The 19,862-nt window shown below is 45.8% G+C and overlaps 2 protein-coding genes across 3 annotated transcripts in view; both read right to left on the bottom strand.

Moving 5' to 3' along the window:
• Positions 1–6,320, bottom strand: part of LRRK1 (leucine rich repeat kinase 1) — an 84,951-nt gene extending 78,631 nt beyond the window's left edge. The window contains exons 1-2 of one of the 2 annotated variants that reach the window (XM_080397554.1): positions 3,885–6,320; positions 95–310 (exon numbers count right to left, since the gene is read on the bottom strand). In XM_080397554.1, the coding sequence (XP_080253680.1) occupies positions 95–161 (67 nt within the window). In that variant the 5' untranslated portion in view covers positions 162–310; positions 3,885–6,320. Of the gene's footprint in view, positions 1–94 lie in introns of both variants that reach the window. The other variant, XM_080397557.1, reaches the window with a different exon arrangement.
• An 82-nt stretch (positions 6,321–6,402) lies between these two features.
• Positions 6,403–19,862, bottom strand: part of ALDH1A3 (aldehyde dehydrogenase 1 family member A3) — a 37,384-nt gene continuing 23,924 nt past the window's right edge. Inside the window, exons 10-13 of the mRNA XM_080397559.1 lie at positions 14,588–14,752; positions 11,829–11,986; positions 10,569–10,643; positions 6,403–9,132 (exon numbers count right to left, since the gene is read on the bottom strand). Of these exons, the coding sequence (XP_080253685.1) occupies positions 9,060–9,132; positions 10,569–10,643; positions 11,829–11,986; positions 14,588–14,752 (471 nt within the window). The 3' untranslated portion in view covers positions 6,403–9,059. The remainder of the gene's footprint in view (positions 9,133–10,568; positions 10,644–11,828; positions 11,987–14,587; positions 14,753–19,862) is intronic.

The raw sequence follows: 19,862 nt of genomic DNA, 5'->3' as shown, positions 1-19,862 counted from the left end.
TTTCAGCGAAACTCAGTGGCAGCTAGCTACTGAGTACTTTAAAAAACTTTCACTCCCAATTTGAACAGGAAAGAAAAGAAATCCTCCTATTTACCATTTTGTGGATCCATGTTGCTCTCTCTGCAAATTGCGGATTCCTCAGTTCCCACACACCAGTACATTCTGGGTCGCAGTTGTGAAGATCCAACAGACAAACTTTCTGCAGCACTTAAAACTGAATAGCGTTGGCAAAGCTGAATGATCCCCGTCAAGTAAACGCAGGAGCAGAGAGGCTGCTAGTAAGCACCATCCCGAAGAAATATCATTTACTCTGTTCAAAAAACAACAGCAAAACAAATTAATCGTTCTAGCATAGAAATTGCAAGATGCTTACTCCTTTGCACTCTGACACAGTTGTCTAAATGTTACTTTGCAGAAATGCACTTATCATCCTATAAATACAATTATTTTCATGATAGTTTTGTTAAGACTATAACATGAATTAACAGAGGAGACTAACAATGTCTCTACTATAGAAAGATAATGTTCCCAATTTTTCTCCGCCAAAGCCGCTCAGTCTTTGGGTAGAGGGTATTGGGGGTGGGCATGGGTCACAGCTGCAGTTTCAGATTCTCCACAGGCTAGTGTAAAGGCAGAGCACTGAAACCATGCAGTGCAGCTGGAAATGTCCTAAATGCAACCTCAAAACCCTTCCCATCCACAGAGAAGACTGCGGCTCTTGTAAGACTCCACTGTGAGAAACTGAAAAATACTGATGTGGTTACTGAGACAATCCTCTGTAGAAAAGCAAAGAGAGCTAAGAGAAACACACCAGCTCCTTTTGCCTTTGTCCAGTCCTTTTAGAGAACTCTACTATCCTAGAAGCATCAGGCTTCTTCAAACATGTTCAGGGAGGCAAATCAGGCCCTTAGGACCTCTTTAATGGTTGGCTTCTTCTGAACTGCTTTGCGTAACAGCCAGCAGAAAACTGCACAGCTCAGTCTCCCAAAGCATTTCCTACTCCTTACCTCTTCAAAGCTGCACACCAGTAATTTTCTCTTTTAATGCATCTCCCACACAGGTTAAAACTAGGATGCATTTTTAGTGTGCACCCAACAAGCATCAGGGCTCCTTCATTTTCTGCTTTTGGTTTCAGTCAGTAAACGCCTCTCAGATGTAACATGATGCCCCTCATCTTTGACTTATTAATAAGTTTTCCTCATCAGTGTGATGCTGAAGTTTTGATTAGAAGCTCTAATTTGGCAAAGCATGTAACCCACCGCCCACATCAGTCAGCAAGGCCCAAGAATATCCCTAACTTTCCCTGAGCAGAGCTAGCTTCCTGATTTGGGATCAAAGGTCAAGCAGAATATAAAAATATACTGATCCATCACCACTCTGCCGGAGGCTTTCTGCTCCTCCCTTGCTACATAGAGTTTTAACCACTAGCCAACGTTAAAAATCACTGCATGCTTCATCAGTTGTTTCTAGGCAAATATTTGAAGTTTAGGTGCATTTACAGCAAAATCCAACTTCTAGTGACCTTTACTTTGTGGTGCCTGGCAGCAGGAACCAAAACTCACACCCCAAGCACTGCACACACCCCTGCACCCTGCACTCTGGGCATCGGATGCTACCACAGCCAGTTTGATTCTTTGGGTTTTTTTCAGAGGTACGAAAAATAATTTGGGTGCCATATGGCAAACAAAGGTATGGACAGAGAGACCTGGGCCAAGATACGTGAAGCACTTACTTTCACACACATGCCACAGCTAAACACCTTCTTTGCAGAGGGATGACCACAACTCCAGATGGATACCGATGTCTGAGCTGCCAGGCATCCATCTCTCCCTCCCCATCAGAGACTGCAGCAGCAGCTTGTCTCCCAGGTCAGGCCCCGGCAGACCTCGCACCCCAATGCAGCAGCAGCTGGGCACATGTACGAGGCTGAATTTGGCAGCTTTCACCCACACAAGGAGGGAAGGCTGTGGATAGCTGCAGGAGGCTGAGATGGAGGTGGTCCCTAAGCTCAGAACCAGCCCACGAACTGGTGAACTGGGCCATGCTGGTGGAGGATCGGATTCTGCTCCAGAACATGCCCAGTTCCCACCGGACTCAGCTCAGCTCTTGGGCCGAGCTTCTCTCAGCCGCACTGGCAGGCACAGCTGCTGTGCTGGGACCCCACATCTCTGCCATGCCATGGGTGTGATACCCCAGGCAGAGGTATCAGGGAGGTTCTCATGCCTCCCAAAAGCTGCCCAGGTTGTTAACTCTGAAAATGGAGGGGATGTGATGCTTCCAGCAGCTGCCTTCCCTGCACCCTGGCTGTAAATGCACTGAGCAGCTACAGTAAGAATAAATACTTCCCCATGCAAAGACCAACAGACTAGCTCTTTTTAGCAGATGCTGGTTTCTGAGGCATTTCCTTGCTGTATGACAGAGGCACACCATGTGTGCTCACAGCAACTGCACAAGAAACACTGAAGGGGGGGGGGGGGGGCGGGGGGCACTGTGGAACACAGAGGCTTGAAAACCATCCCACTCCTGATTTTTAGCTTTCTACCCTGCTTATTCCCAGGATGAAACTTTCCTCATATACACTGAAAGGAAAAAAACCTTTCAGGAAAAATCAGAGTGTGGTTTTGATCATCAGTTCCCTTTAATTCCAAGTAGGGCACTAAATGCTGTAGGCAAGTGATTTACTGCCACACAGCACCCATGTAAGCAGTATTTCCCTATTTCAGGACCTTTGTGTATATAAGAGGAAAAACCCTACAGTGCCGTAAAACGTGCAAACACCATGTTTTAATTTGATTTTGGGAGAGGGATCCTACGGGCTCTGCAGCATCTCATTCGGAAGGAGGAGGACCACACAGAATGCACCTGAATGCTGATTTATGCCCCGTTTCACACATTCCTGGGTTCTCTCCTGAGGGAGAGCAGCGATGGCCAGCTGTGTCCCAGCACATCCAGCTGTGCCTGTACCATCCCGAGCACCTCCTCTCCGCTTTGCCAGCCCATCCAGCCTCACCCCATGCAGCAGGCACCCAGGAACCCCACGGCTTGCCCGACACTGCTTCCCAGCGCACGAGAGCCCCGCCAACACCTCAGCTCTTTGCTCAAAACACCTGCTGCTTCTGAGAAGCCCAGCCTGGGGCTGGGCACTGGTGACGGGAATCACCATGGACCTGGAGAGGCCCACCACACCGTGGGGATGGAAAGGCGCTGCGGGCCCGCTGGCTTGCCCTTGCGGGAGGCAGGGAGAGCCGGGCCTGGCACCGCAGCGGCCTGCCCCATGCCCGCCGGGGACCCCCATGCCCGCCGGGCCATGCTCCCCTCATCCTTTGGCCAGCCCTGCGCAGAAGGCGGCAAAGCAGCCCGCTTCTCCCCACACCACAGCGGCCGGCTGAGGAGAAACGTTGCACCTCGACGCCGGGTGTCCCCGAAGCCTTTCCAGTCACTTTTCGGTTGCCGCTTCTCTGCCAGTTCAGCCCGGGGGCTGAGGGCCGCGCTCGGGCACCCCCGGGGCCGGGGGAACCAGCCCCAGCCAGCCTCGGGGAGGGGGAGGCCAGAGGGAGCCGCTCCCAGCCCGGCCCCGCTCGCAGGGAAGCGAGTTTTTCCTCAGGGCGAGCCCCGGGTGTTCCCTCTCCCGCCGGGCCGGGGCAGCCGGGCGGGGCCGCCAGTCTCCCGCCTGCCCTAACCGGGGAGGGCTGCGCCGCCGCCGCCAGCGCTGGCTGCTCCACAAAGTTCCCTCCGAACTTTTTAAAAAGCTTTTTTTTTCCCCCCGCTTTCTCCACATGAAAAGCCCCGGCGTGCCCCAGCAGCCCCCACCTCGCCGCCTCCCCTCACGGCGGGGCAGGTGCCCGCGGGGCGGCCCGGCCGAAGCGGCAGCAAAGCCACGGTACCTCCTGCGTCCCGGGGCTGGCGGGGTCCCTGCGGCCGCGCCGCCGCCTCCTCCGGCCGCCCGCCCGCCTCGCTCTGCGGCGCGGGAGGCGGAGGGAGGGAGGAAGGAAAAGGAGCGGGGCAGCGGCGCGGCGCCTCCTCCGCCACCGGGCCCGCCGGCCCGCTGAGGGCCCGCCCGGCGCCTGGCGGGGCCTGGCCGCCCAGGGGGGCCGGGGGCGGCTGAGGGTGACCGGCCGTGGGCCGCAGGCCTCGCGCGGTGCCTGTCTTTTTGCCGAGGGCAGAGCTGCCGGCCCCTGGGCACGGAGCGGCCCCTCTCCTGGGCACCTTCCCCAGCCGGCACCCACTCACCTCCAGCCACGGGTGCCCGCCTGCTCCCCACACAGGCCCTGCGCGGGGTTGCTTTTTTGGGTTTTTTAGGGTTGGTTTTTTTTAGGAAAAGCCAGCCCGTGGGAGGTGCGGGGGGTGAAGCAGGGCCCTCTCAGCTGGCCCCCACAGCCAGCTGCCATGCAGCCCCCAGGCAGGGTGCCAGTGGTGTGCACAGCGCTGGTACCGGTACCCATCTTCTCTGGGCATCACTTCGCCACAGAGGCCTGGCCTTACCCGTAACAGGGTTGATCCAAGACTTCTGTCTTTGAAAGTTGCTCCTTCCCCAGACCTCGGTGTGCCTGTTCCTCTTCAGAACAGCAAAGCGAGATTGCCCCCTTTCTGCCCACAGCGTGAGCCGTGCTGGGCTGCGGCGGGTGTGTTGGCGTTACGCATGCACGGCTTTTCCCCATCACAAACCCACTGTCTCCAGGGGCCAGGAACCTCTAACGAGCCTGGTACTGCTTTATTTTCCCCACCCGTTGGACCTACTAAGAAAAGACCCTTTCTGCATGCCTTTTGTTTTGGTATTCAGAATGATTCTTAAATTACAAACAGAGGGTTTTTTCCTTCCCTGGTCCATACCAAGAGATGGGTTTCTCTGATGATTGCTGAGGATGGAAAAAGGCATATCCATTCACTTAACAGCTGCTGTGGGCTGAGATTTGCCTACAGCATTTCTTTGATGTGATTGTGGAGACAGAGAGGATGGATCCTCACTGGTGCTTTCACCTGTGTTCGGGTCCCCATTAATCTGCTTTTAGCTGCACTCATGGTACTGTTACCTGCTTTTAGCACCCTTTCCACCTCTTACCCAGCTGGCTTTTATGCTTCGTAGCCTGGCTTTTACCAAGGCCTTTCTTACAGCCTTTTTTACCACAATTGTTTGAAAACCCATTAAAATAACTTTTTTCCTTTTATTCTGATAGAGACTTTAACTTCCCCTGCAAGAATTTCTCCACAGATTCAAGCTAATTAATTTTTTTTTTTGCCTTTTTCCCCCCAGATCTCATCCCACTCTTCCTGGCTTATGTCTCCATTGATCATGTCAGCTCACAGTAATTCCTTTGCATCTCCAGCCTTCCCCCTTCTAAAGTCTAAAAGCTTCTGAGTGCTGTTGTTAGCAAGTGGAAAATGCAAGGAGGTTGGCTTGGCCTGTGTAGGGAGGTGACAGGTATTTCTCGAACACGTATCAGTTAAATCACAACGGTATGTTCCTGCTCTCTATCTACATTGCAGATGAGGGAAATAAGACAGGGATGGGAACACATTTAGCAGAATCATACTCCTGATGGATGTGTCTTAAAGGGGTTTAGGAAGCTGCCTGACCAAGGCAGGAAGCCTCGTCTGACAGTGTGGTCCATGATCCCTTAAAATTCTCCATTTTGAGGCTCACCTCAGAAGGCAAAAAGGATCCATCTGACTGTGAACAGGAAGAAGCTGTGCTTAACCCTGCCAGCAGCAGCTCTGCTCTCCTCCTCCCTCCACTTACTGTAAATGGCAAAACTTATAAAAGTGACTGCTTAAAGGGCAAGCTATCAGACGCATGCTCCAGCTTTTACGTGTTAGAGCACTGACCACACTTTGGCACTTCTTTAAAATAGGCTAATTCTTCACAAATTGCAGAAATAAATACAAGTTCAGATTCCTTTACAGTCCCCCAGTAAGACACTGAACCCCCAGATACACACATGCAGTTCTGCCACGTGGAAAAAGTACCTTGAAATTATGTTGTCTATTGTGAGTCCAGTGCATGTTTCCGCTTGGGGACTACTGCTGGGTCACTGTATCAAGGGGAACAGACACAACACTGTTCAAGGAAGAGCCCCCTGTAACTACAGCAATACAGGGCCATTTTGTTTTAGCAGCATGAAACTCTAACCCTTTCCAGTGTTTACTTTTACTGACACAATGGGCCAAATTCAGAGTGAAATAAAAATACAGTGACAGGAGACTTGACTTGAGTGGAAGTTGCTTGCTGGTGGAAGGGGTCTTAACACCTGCATTAGAGGGGATGGAATTATTTTAAAGCACTAATCAGCATAAATAAAAAGGCATTCAAGTTACTCCTCTGTTAAAATGAGTAAAGTCAATAGAAGTTTCCTGCTCCCCCACCTTCCTTTCTGAGCAGTATCAGTAAGTAGCATTTAGAAACCGTTTCACAAAGTTAAACATTTATTAGGAACAAGAACTATTACAAAAAGATACCCATAGTCTAAATATATACATGAGGTTTAAACATAGCATTTTCATGTACCTTTAGCTATAAAAATACATTAGATTAACTGTATCCTAATTTATAAATATAGTTCTTTTTTTTTTAAAAAAAAACAACTAGTATTTCATATGAAAGCCTTACTGTGCAATGAAAGAATATATACCCTCTAAGGGGTTATTTTAAAGTTAGTGTCTAGTGTTATATAACTTAGAAAATTCAGTGTGTAAAGTCAAACCCTGATTTATACAATAAGAGATACATTGACTTTTTAAAAACTTGATAAGGGAAAACAAAAAAAAAAGAGGTGAAATATATATCATACATATAAAGCCAGAATAGTAGGATTTTAAGAGTCTCAGATGATTTCAGTCTCAACTACTATATACCCAAAATACAGAGATACATCAAGATAACCAGCCTTTTACTGTTTGCCTTACCTCCCTACTGTCTGACTGCAGCCCTAGAAAACCGTCAAGTAGGCAAAAGTAAAATGTTTGTCTGAGAAGATGTTTGCACTCTAAGTGTTTTACAAAAATAGAAACTTATTTACAATGTTCCCATTTGGCCTTTCGTGGGGAAGGGAGGACGTTTTCTTCACTGGATGGGGAGATTTACCTGTCTCACATACCCATGGGAGGACAGGCACCTAGATATACGCGACTGTTGGAGGTATGTCATTTAAGAAGTGAAGCAGTGTTGAAGTGCAATTTCAGCATTCACTGACTAATAAGGAAGTTTAGGCTCATGCAAACTTTTTCCTTACTTATCGCCACCCACATTCTTTCCTCCTCTAAAAAAAGGTCCACTCATGCAACAAAACTCGTTGCTGACTGGGTATATCTGTGAGCAAAGGAAGGTACCAGTTAAATCCTTGCTTGTATCAGAGAATAGGGGTTAGACCTGCATGCCTGGTTTGAGTGCTGACATCTGGAAAACTCCAGGCAGCAACCTTTACCAGTGCTCCATGGAGATCTGTTGATATGCCATAAGGAACCTCTACCGGTTTGCTCTCAGAGGACAATCCCAACAAGATCAGCTAAATTTCCTAACAAGCTGACACCGCTGACTCCTGCATACTTAGAGCTCCTGCAGTCATGGAACATCCTGTATGTTTGATAGTGGTTCTCCAGTACAGAATTAGGAGGAAGAAGAGGAAAAGTAGTGAACCCAGGAACTGAAGACAGCATGTGGCTTGTCATTAACCTCATTCTAAATTCTGGGCACACAAAAAAGTTACTGCAGGAGATACTAAGGCATGAATTTGGTGTGACAGCCACTCCATGGGTGCTATTCATGTACATGCATGCTTATGCAACTGTAAGCAAGAGACAACTCAAGGCAGTTTATTTCTCAGTGAAGGATCAACTGCTCTTCTTGCCACAAGATGACAGCACTCACGAGGACAATTACTGCAAAGCTGCTGACACATTTAAGTCCAGCCATAGCTTATTCCATGGTAACTGGTTTGTACACCCACATCTTTAGCACTCAGCGTGTGCTTGGGAGCACCTGCCTTTGCATACTGTACTTCCAGAAATGTATTTTAAGCTACATTCATACGGGATAAAGAAACAGTGAGAAGAGCTTATAAGTTTTACTCGCATAATAATAGCTCTGGCTCAAATAATTAAGAATTTTCACAAAGCCTGAAAGTTACAGAGAAAGAGAGAGCAGGACAGCTTCTTGCAGCTTTTCTGCTCCCTCCCCCAGATCAGAAGGACTGGCGTGGGATGTTTTCTATGGGATATCTACCATGCTACATGCTTAGCATTCAACTTGGTGTCATCACGGTAAGTACAGTGCAAAATCCTCTTGCAAAAAGTGCTACAGTGAAGGTCTGAGATACAATTGTAACTCATTTGGAGCCAGAAGGCTTAGCAAGTCAGTAACTTGCATTTGCAGCATGTGTAATGTGTGCATGCCAACATCAGGTTCCAAGGACACTTGAAAGTCTAGCTCTGTTGGGTGAAATCCTGGCCCCAAAGGAGTCCTCTAGGAAACTCCCACAAATCTCATTCAGGGCTAGAGTATCACTAACGTGGAGAATGCATGTATCTTTAGAGAGACCAAGATAGCTCTTTCAAAGATAATTTCTTACAGATCCTTCCATGAAAGCTTGCACTCCCATTCCAAATTCCAGCCGCAGTCTTCACACAAACTCCACCAACCTCAGTCAAGTTGTATTAACCCTACCACTCAAGTCCCTTTACACCAAGTGAAACCCATATGCCTCTGAAGGTGTTTAACAGTCCCAAAAGTCTCTCTAACATGCCATTGATGTCCATGTCCTTCAGGGGTACAGTTTGAAAGCAGATGTCCTGCAGACACTGTGACTGACCAGCATTTTAGTCACAGGTAGCAGACAGATGTACAGCCAGGGACTTGTACAGTACAAGTGTGTGCTATGCTGCCAGTAGGGTCAGTTAAATCAGTTTTCAAAGAGCCAGTTGACAAAATGGAGTCCAGTAGATTCAGTGTTTCTAGAGGAATAAAATTAGGTGTTTCCATTTTCCTTCCTACCCCTCCCCTCCCCCTTGCTCTGAACACATCCCCCATGTGTCACATTCAGAGTGTCAGCATTTTAGGCCTTCTGTTTTCATGGACTCTTCTGGGAGAGTTTAATGGTGACTGTTTTCACTTCGGTATATTCTGCCAAAGCATATTCACCGCTGGAAAAGAAGAGAGAGGAGGGAAAGGGACAAACAATTGTAGCACGTTAATGTATACTTCCCTAGTAATTAGGGATTTCTACACAAGTGCATGTTAGCTTCTGACTGGCAGTTCCTGTAGATGACATCAGGCCACTAAAATCAGATCTGAACTAACTTACACCAGCTACCAGCTTGGCCCACCACTTCTAATGATCACTAAGGACATGCATATAAGCACACACAATTACACCCCATTGTAAAAGAAACATGGCATGCTTCTGGTCACAGTAACGCACAAGATGACACCTTGTGCCTCTACGCCTAGTGAAAACCAAGCACTGTTCTAGAACCCACAGAAGAAACATCCATGTAAATATAGTTACCAGTGCTTAGGCAGTAAGTGAAGTTACTTTTTCACTGAAAGTAAGCTTCTATCTACAAGATGCCATAGAATCAAGAGGGCATGGCTGCTCCAGAAACAATGACAGACCCCACCACTGCATTATGTCTTGGTTGATGGAAACTAGCTCTATTCCCATGCTTTGCCCAAAGGATAAACCCCTGACAACCTTCAATTAGCCAGGCAGTCAGGCAAAGTAAACCATAAGGTCTCAATATATATGTCCCCATAAGGATTCATTCATTTGCTGTGCTTAGCAAGTGAGACATCGAATGTCTCAGAGCAGCAGATGCACCAGAACTGCTACTGGAAATGGTTCCTGGAAATAAATCTGGCTTATGAAAGAAAAGGTACATTAGATTCCTCTGAAAAGTCTTCTGAATGGTGCAATAAAACCTGCCTCTCTTCTTTAGAAGAAGAAAATTAAGATTTAAGTCAATTTCTCAGCTCTACCTCTAACTTATAGGGTGAACTTGGTTTAAAAATTTCTGCATTAGTAAGTGATTAGGACTGGAATGTCTGGTAACCATGCTGCAGCAGGTCAGGCTGGGGAAGAGGGACAGAGGGTCGTTCTATAATTTAGTAGGAAGCTTAGAAGGTGGGAGGTAGCATGATTTTGGAGATCATTCCTTGTTGTTCTAGCTCCAAGATTAGAAAGTCAGAGGTGGGAAGAGTTCCAACTAGGAGCAACAATACAGCGGTCAAGGGAGGCCCAGATAAAGATGGAGGGGGCTTGGGGTGGATACCAGTGGCCCCCAGCCAAAATGCCATACTTATCCCTTGATCTAAAAAGCTAACTAGTAAGGAAAAATGCTTGCAAGTGGAATTAGTTGCACTCTAGTTATTAAGAGCTTATAAAGCAGGTGAAGGTACTCCTAAAGGCATTGCTCACATTCTCACATCTGTGCTTTACATCCACGCTGTACTGCCTTAGCACCTCCCTGCGCAGCTTACTGCAAGCCTGGTAGTTTAAAAGCACATTCAACAGCATTTTCACAGCCACAATTATTGCAGTCACCATCCACATATAAACAAAATACTGAGCAAAACTTACAGTTCTCTGCCATTGCCTGACATTTTAAAGCCACCAAAAGGAGCCTGTGCATAGAGCGCATTGTAACAGTTGATCCTACAATAAAAACATCAATTGTAAAAAGACAATTCATACCATGGAGAAGCATGAGGATGACAACAACAACAATACAAAAAAGGCTGAAATTTGTCAGTTTTCTCTTTATACAGTTCATTCACTTGAGAAATTGGGCTTTAGCAATAAAATCTTATTTTCCTACAGAAAAAGAAAGCATTTGAGTGGTACTCAGTCTGACCTGCATCTCACTTCATAGTCTGTAATGGCTAAGACATTCATGCTTGAGCTGGAATTTATGCTGCGTTCAGAGCTGTGCTTAAAATAAATAGTCCAACCTATTCCCTAGTTTCATGAAACACATTCTGAAATGAACATGTTTGCTCAGAAAGCTCTCTAAACACCCACAAGCAGACCCCACCATCCACTTCCAGGTATAGAAAAAAGTTGGACTGCATTAGACAACTGTGTCGCAGTAAAAGGAAAGCACAAGCCCCATTTCTATAGATAGCAAGTAGAAAAAGCTAATGCAGATACTTCCTCAGCATCTCAGTAAGATCAAATGACTGAAGAGAGACAGGTATGGCTTCGTGCCGTGCACCTTCATGTATGTACAGCACATGTATCATTCAAAGCCCAACATCCCATTTTCACGTAACTATTACTCAGAGGCAGATTGTTCTGGTGCCAACTCTTGAGATCAATCCTCTGTATGCATCAAAATCAGACATCAGATCAAATTTCTATCTTGAGTGGGGGAAAAAAGTCAGGATTCCGTCTTTAAAATGCTTTTAATGTAAAACAGAAATTTTGAAAGCAAAAATAGCAACTTATATTTCTGACAGTGATGTGATGCCATCTACTGTCCATACTGATTTGTGCAGCTAAGACCTCATCTGATGCTACCTCAAGATCGTAAGAATTGCACTTTTCTGCATACAGGCTTTTGAAAGGCATCATGTCTGATGGAACTTACTACATTTTCAGAGTTTTCCAGATGAAGAACAACACTGACTGAATTAACAAACAGTTCATTTCTTGCCAGACTGTCTGGTCCTTGCCACCTCATTTGGATGAATAAATGTTGCTTCTAAGCAGAATATCAAGAATTAAGCAAACTACTAACACATCTTACCTCCAACACTTGCACGTGATTCCAAATCACAGATCTCTCTCCCCTCCCAGGAAACAAAACCACAACCCACACGCTCGTCCCACACTGCTTACCAGACTGTTCCTGACTGCAGTGCAGAAGCTAGCGTTAATGCTCTGTCCAGATTCTTGGTGAACACTGCAGCTGTAAGTCCGTACTCGGTACTGTTGGCTCTTTTTATGACCTCTTCTATACTCTTGAACTTCATAATTGGCTGAACTGGCCCAAAAATCTGCACATATCAATTAAACGTTACTACAGGAAAACCTTTGCAAATCATGGTAATTTTGAAGTAATCAGAATCAGATCCTTTGTTTGGATACTATATTTAAAATGTTACATCTTAGCCTTCTAGAAGTCACTGACAGACTCTCTTAAAAACTACTAATTAAATTGACTTCAAAGGAAGTACAGTGATGTGTTATTGTAGTTAATATATACTAAGGTCCAACAACTAATGGATCATCTATAACAATCAAAATAAGCAGAGTTAGATCTGGACACGTTTCAAATGATTCATCCTTACTCTATTTACGACTTTCCTTTTGAACTCAGAAGTTGAGTATACCCAAATAGTAAATGATATATTTTAAGGATTGCAAGTCTTCTTCCTTGGTTTTAACTCTGGTTCTGACAATGCATGCAGTTTATTTGCACGCATTGCATTTACCACTTATTTGTTTGACCACAAATTTGGCTTCCCAGGTTGCCAGTATGAAGGCAGCAGGCATACACAATACTTCCCAACTTCTGGGATGGGGTTTCTTATCAAGTACAGTATCAAAGGTGCGGCCCTTTTCTGGCGGCATGGTCTTGCAGTACAATAAACTGGGAAGGATAGCACAAGAAACAGGAGAAGGACTTGGAGGTGCTGGCAAACGAAAAGCTCAACATGGCCTGACAATATGCGCTTGCAGCCCAGGCGGCCACCCCGTAACCTGGCTGCATCAAAACCAGTGTGGCCGGCAGGTTGAGGGAGGGGATTCTCCCCCTCTACTCCAGTCTGGTGCGACCCCACCTGCAGCACTGTGTCCGGCTCTGGGGCCCCCAACAAAAGGACATGGAGCTTTGGAGCAAGTCCAGAGGAGACCGTGGAGATGATCAGAGGGTTGGAGCACCTCTCATAGACAGACAGGCTGAGAGACGTGGGGTTGTCCAGCCTGAAGAAGGCTCTGGAGAGACCTTATAGTGGCCTTCCAGTACCTAAAAGGGGCTTATAAGAAAGATGGGGACAGACTTTTTAGTAGGTTCTGTAGCAATAGGATAAGGGGGAATGGTTTTAAACTAAAAGAGGGTCATACAGGTGTTCCTAAATTTCTTCGTTTTGGGAGACCCAGGTACTCAACTGGAGCCTCGATCCTAGGCAAAAGACAAATGTGCATTTGCAACACAGCCGCAAATGAATGAAACTGGATAAGCATCATGAATCATGACTTGGGATTTGGAATCAGTTCATTAAAAAAAAGGCCTGTCATGGGATTTCCAGCTCTTATTCCCTCTATTTTTAGAATGTAACTCATGCCCAGGCTGACTGATATCTTTCCCAGGTTCCTTAGAGATTCTGTGGCAGATCTGAGACATCTAAACATTTTGCCAGGAGTGAACAGTAAGCAGCCCCATAAAAAGCACTAGGCTAAACTATAAAATACAAGTGCCAGTTAGACTTTGGCAACTACTTATTTTCCTTTGGGAAACATGATGAAAAGTAGATTAACTTCTATTTCAAAGGAATATCTCAGGATCTAATCACATGCAGCTTGTTCAATTTTTCTGCATACGAATAATGAAAACCAGAGTATTAGATCTGCACTTTGCTGGCTTCGACCATGTTTTCATATAGGAAAAAAACGGTCAGCCTCAGGGGATTTCACCATGAGAACAGAATCTGGGATTATTTCAGACACTATGGCTACTCGAGAAAAGTTCTTCAGTGGCAGTGTAGCAGGGCCATTCCTTCCCTTCTCACCAGCTTCAGATCCCAGAGTTCTTGTCCTACCTTTCTGCAATAAAGCAATTCCTTTTTTACAAAGAAGCAGAGCAAGAACACCTCTGTCATTTCGAATCAGCATGTTCTGCAGCTGAGCAATTTCAAGTCCGCTCAGCAGGAGGTGCCTAAGAACACACAGGATGCACAACCATCCATCTGCATAGAGTGGGAGAGCTTAACTTTGTCTCCAGAAAAACTTCAAACTTCAGGGCAAAGAATACATAGAATTGCTCTAGCCTGCCACAGTTTCAGTTATTTTTATTCCGTCCTTTGTATTTCAAATCAAGGATTCAGACAGAAACCCCTCCACCAACACTATTTCTTATTCAGAAGCAGCATTCACACAAGTAAGGCATGTACTTATATATTCTGCATTTATCAAGTTCTCCTGAAATGAGACCCAAAAACTTTAGGGTAGTATTATCTACTATGTTCTTATCTGGGTTTCTTATTGTCCAGTGAATGCACTCACAGAGCTACTTCCCTTTTGGAAAAACAAACAAATGAGGGAAAGCAGCAAGACGTGAGAAAGGGCTGGCAAACAGACATCTATTAATTGCACAAAAATTGCTGCTAAAACATTTTGACAGTTTTTATGCCTGTTCTGCTCTCCCTCTTCTCCTCCCACAATTCCCACACACACACTCATACACTCCAAATTGAAGCCCACCTTGCAGATACTTCATTAGTGGAATCAATTTCAGCATTAGGCAGTTGTTAGGACACTGAAATAAGTGAAACTTCTATTCTTCTCTCAGGTTTTCACTTCAAACCACAACCATACCTCTTTTCTTTCCCATTTACAGCAGCAAACACATATGCAGGTTCAGGTGACTTGTACTGTACCTCTTCTTTGGCGATACGCATGTTGTCAGTGACCTCCGAAAACACAGTGGGTTTTATAAACAGGCCTCTGTCTTCAATGGCAAGACCCCCACACTCCAGCTTAGCTCCTTCTTTCTTCCCACTTTCTATCAGCTCCAGGATTTTATCAAACTGTTTTTGGTCAATCTGTCAGGCACAAAATGAAAAGAAACAGACAGCGCCTTTATTATCCCTGTTCCAGAGACCGGAGCCATGGTATGTGGCCCAGGGGCACATTTGCAGGGCACTGTCAAAGCAGGTAAGTTTACATCTCATTCTATTACACAGCAGTCAGGCAATAAGCCCGCTGAAAGACAGGACGTGGGCACAGCCCTGAGCCACAGAAAACAGAAGGTGAAGTTACACATGATAGTTTAATCTGATCTAAATGTTTGCTGCCACATGGAGGGGGTATCCCTGCTTTCCCTTCCTCCACATCCTGGATATGCCCTCCCATGGCTCACCTCACGCCAGCCCTGGGACTTAGTGGCCTTCTCCATGCACTGATTTAGCTCAGTAGCACCATGAGAACAGCCTGGGACAGGGTTTGCTGCGCTAGCAACCTCGGCGAGCTCAGCAAGGGATCTGACTGCAAAAGAATCAGCACAAAGGAGGGAGAATATGGGTCTAGGAACTATTAAGTTGACATTGCTGTAATCTGCAGTTTCACCCACAGCTATTCATCCCCAGCTGGAAGAACCCAGCGAGCTCTGCCTCCATCTCTTTCCACACGTGCATGCTATATGAACAGCCTCAAAGGTAGGCCCCATTAGTGGGGTTACTTCAGAAGAACTACTGACTGAAGCGATACTTTTACAATCAGAACCACCTTTCACAGATCTTAGAGACTAGTACCATGCCAGCATTTTTTGGTTCTCTGGACTGGGAGCCATATCCTCACTTTTAATTACCAACCTTGTCTAGCTCCTCCTCACCCACACCTAAATATACGGTAATTTCATATAGCCAGTACTGTTGTGTTACGACCCTTTAAAAGACAGGTTTCAGTAGGGGTAGGGAAAGGCCAGCCCAGTTACAGGACACTGAAGTTGCACAGCTGTGCAGCCCTGCGTGAGGACTTGGAGGAGACATCACATACTCCACAAGCACAGTGGGTCATGGGCTGGGAAGAGGTGCAGAAGCCCACAGCACTTTTGATCAGCACTGATCCTTCTTTTGCGTTCCACATGCAGCAGTGTACTGCAGGTACTGTCAGGTTTCAAGCAAACAGATGTGGCTATTCGCATGATGCATAATTAAGCGATGAAACACCTCACCACTGCACACTGTGGATGGTAAAAGACTTATGGAGATGTTTAAAAAAAGTAAAACTAACAGAAATTTTGACAAATTCATTGAGGTGATTAAACGAAAGACTTCACCCATTGGTTCAAGGTGCCCTGGCAGCTTGGGAGGTTATTCCGGATGCCAGGTATCTCCAGATGCTTGTACTGGCTCAATACCCTTCTCTAAGCATCTGTTTTTATTTCAGCAGGGCCAGTTGCCAGTTGGGACTGTTTACATGGAGTGTTCCACGCTCGACTCCTCCAGATTACAGACTATATCCTGTCCCTAGTTAATCCTGGCCACACGCAATCCAAGTTTTCATGCTTTTAGACAAGTATCAAAGCTTCAGGAAGGTGTCCTTGGGGTACTTCTGGTACACAGCAAAAACAGAGAACAGCACATCTCCTGTCACACAGATGTGCGTATCATATGCACTGTGGACAGCTTGTACTAAGCGCTCATGTGCTCTCATGTGTTAAGATGCTACCCAAGAAAACACTTAATACATGCTACTGCAGGAGGAAATGTGTGCCCTTGTGTAGGATACAGCATGTCAGATAGTAAGTTTGGCAGGTGTCACACATATCGTCTGTTTGTCTGGTTGCTTAGTTGCCAAATGTAAATAATTTGAAAATATCTGCAAGTGCTTTCCATCCTGGCATGTCTGTGATCCAGACCAATCCAGTTCATCCACTTCACATCACAGAAAACAAAACAAGGATATTTATACAGCTGTAACTTGTTGCAAGGCAAACTATAGTTAGATGAAAAGACACTGGGGAAAGAAAACATTTGTAAAAATGACATGCAAGGGTGGAACTGTTTGTCATTGTAACTAGAGCTTGCAAGGCTTGTTTAAATTCTGTCCCCTACTCCACTATTATTTATGGATCAAGCATTGACTTCTATTAAAAACACATGACCTGGTAGAGCAAATTCTACTATTTGTCCATCTAATTCAAAAAAGAAGGTGGCTTCTAAGGATCACCGCAATACTGAAAATCTGAGACCCCTCCAAATCTCCATATCTTGCTTCATTTAAGTCAAGACTGCAAGGAGCAGATTTTCCTTTTCCAAACCTAGCCTTTGTAATCCTACAGAATCACCCCACAACTGTGTCCAACAGACTGTTGGACACAGACTCTTTCTACTTACATATTTTACTTTCATGCTTTAATCCTAAAGAACACAAGTGTCTACAGTCTAAGGAAAATATTCACCATTTTAAAAGATCAAACAATAGGTTTGGGGCTGAATGACTACTGGCTAGCAAGTGCCATGAGGCATCCTTAGTGCTTATTTTGTGCCTGTAGACCAGAACTTATAGTCCACAAATCCCAGTATTTGGGGTTCTACGATAGCAAAACTAGTCTAGTGTTGTTCTAATCTAATCCCTGTTCTAGTCCACGAGGATGTTAGTCTCATCTAACAGAGCCTGCTGTTCACAATTGTATAATGCACTGGTTAACCAGTTTACCATCTGTGCAGATTTACTTTATTGCTTCCTGTGATACAGCTCACAGGAATCCAACGTTTAAAAATGCCCTTGGTCTGCATTTGAGGCTGGCACCCTACTCAAACAGTCCTGATCGCCCCTCAGGTTTCTTGTGGTGTCCTTTGAATTCCAGCCAGCCAACATAGTCAGACACATGTGAGTTTTGGAGAAGTCTCATCAGAAGCATGCCTCATTTCTGTTTAAGTTTAATACTATTCAAATGTGACCTAATTTTGATCAGAACAGTGCAGCTTATATCAGCATAACCCAATACTGCAACTGACACAGTCTTTTCCTCACACCCATGCCACGAGCATCCATGCCAGTGCACAGTAATCCACATCAGGGAACTGACCTGAGTAGAACCTTTCTTCCTCGCTTCCAAAAAGGCTGGATTAGACCTGAATTATCCAGTTCCCCAATCTAATTCATAAGCACATTGATTTAGGAAGAAACAGCTGCACACAGGACCACTTTTGCAGGACTAGCTTATGGCAACTTTAAGTTCTTGGGGAACAGCATTATCTGTCACCCCATGCTGTTCTGCACCAGGTTGTCTCAGCAGCTACTTAGAGCACTATGGTCAGCCATGGTGCGGCTTGGTTTCACCAAGCACTAGCTCTAAGTCTGGACTGCAGAAGCTCTCCTGTTTTACATTTTCTGAACTCTTTATAGGTTGCAGGTCCTATTGTCTGGCTACAAGCACTTGGAGCTGATGTAGGACCAGGAAGATCATGAGATACAACTACTGTCAGCCTAAAGGCTGGCTCAAACTCCTTCCCACTGTTGGCTTCTAAGCCAGTGATCGTTCCAGAGTGGGATCTACCTAGAGGTATGTGGCCATTTTTGTAATGCTGCTGTGTATGTTCACCCTGACCCACACAGAAGGAGGAAAGTAACGGCCTGGATCTGAAGCCACTGAGGCCTGACAGAGAGATGAAGGAGAAGAGGAAGACATTATTTTTCCTGGTGATTCTCCCTTATCCATCAGTTTGAGATTGAAAAATTCTCACAGCAGAACAGGTTACTTTCAGGAACAGAGGAAAAATCTTATCTGGAAATGTCACATTTGAACAGTAACTTGTGGGCAGGTGTGAATCTTTGCTACTTTTGGAGGTATTTTAAGCCCCTGTGGCACTGCATCCTTTCTCTCTTCTGCTTGAATTTGTGTGTTCCATTGTACAGCACAGGGTCCAGACAGCGAGCAACCATAGCTGCATAGGAAGTGGTTGTTCCTTTGCACTGGCAGCCACATGAAGTTTTGAGATTAACGGTTCCCTCCCACTCCAGCAACACCTTCCCATCTTGGGCTTGACAGCTGCATGCACAGAAGTTCAGGCGGGTGTGGGGGGTGTGCTATCTCTCCTAGCTACAAGTGTAACAGGTAAGCCAGAACAGGGAAAGAGGACAGATGGGCCACACTTAAAATCTGACTAGATGCTGCTATTTCAACTTAGTTACCCTTAATTATAGCTCTGTATGCACAGTCTCCCTTAAGCCCCAGCAGTGATACCAGGGGATGGTGCTCTGCCATAGTGCTCACTGGGAAGTGCTCTGACAGCCTGGCAAGAACTGGGATGAACTGAAATAAGCAGCCCAGTTCTATATGTTCTGCTCACTGCAGTGTTTCACCCTTTGAAACCTCACAGCTACTCCCTGTGATTTCCGGGGCTGTTCTCATAGAATCAACAGTGTCTGTCACAGCAGTCAGGTGAACGTTGTCTTGATGGGACAAACTATAAATGCAGCTCACTTACTGCTACTGCTGGATAAGGTTTAGGATGATGTAATATTAAAAAAAAAAAAAAGAAACAAAACAATGAACAAACAAACCTGAAATGCTGACAGCCCTTAACAGAAGGTAAGAGCAGAACTTAAAAGAGTTTGAGGGTCAGCTCATCTCTGCTGAAGCAAGTTCCAGCATGGGATTATTTTCCTAAAATTGCTAAGCAGTTTGAAATCTCTTTCTAGGCAAGTTACAGCGACAGATGTTGCCCTAGCATGAACAGGGGATGTACATCACCTTATTCCCTGTGCATGAGGACATGCAATGAGGCTTTGCCATGCATGAATCATGTGCAAGTGGGCCTAGATCCAGATAAGGGGAGGCAGACATCCTCATAGCCATCCCTTCTCTGAGGGATCCTATATGGTATCAAGGAAGAAAAACTCACAGTGCAGTACTGAGAATAGGAGGCCTAGGGTGTAGATTTCTGGGATTCCCCCTTTATTTTTGGTGGCCAACAGTGGTCCTGTTAGAAGATCTGACCCCAGGACCATCCCTCTCTAGAGCTCTCCACCACAGCTCAGATTACTTTGGAAGTTAAAAATAAGAGGAAGGCTCTGGAAGCATTGATGAGGCTGGTCATGACAGCAGCTTGGCATAGTTCTTCCTCCTAATTCAGCTGAAACTTCTCCAAAGAATCAGAAAGGGAGCAGAGGAAGAGAGGGAAAGTGGGGACTCGTGAGTCCCTG

Source organism: Falco punctatus (assembly GCF_963210335.1).
Source record: "Falco punctatus genome assembly, chromosome: 7".
NCBI lineage: Eukaryota > Metazoa > Chordata > Aves > Falconiformes > Falconidae > Falco > Falco punctatus.
The sequence above is the reverse complement of the archived record's forward strand: the minus strand, read 5'-3'. Positions and strand labels throughout refer to the sequence as shown.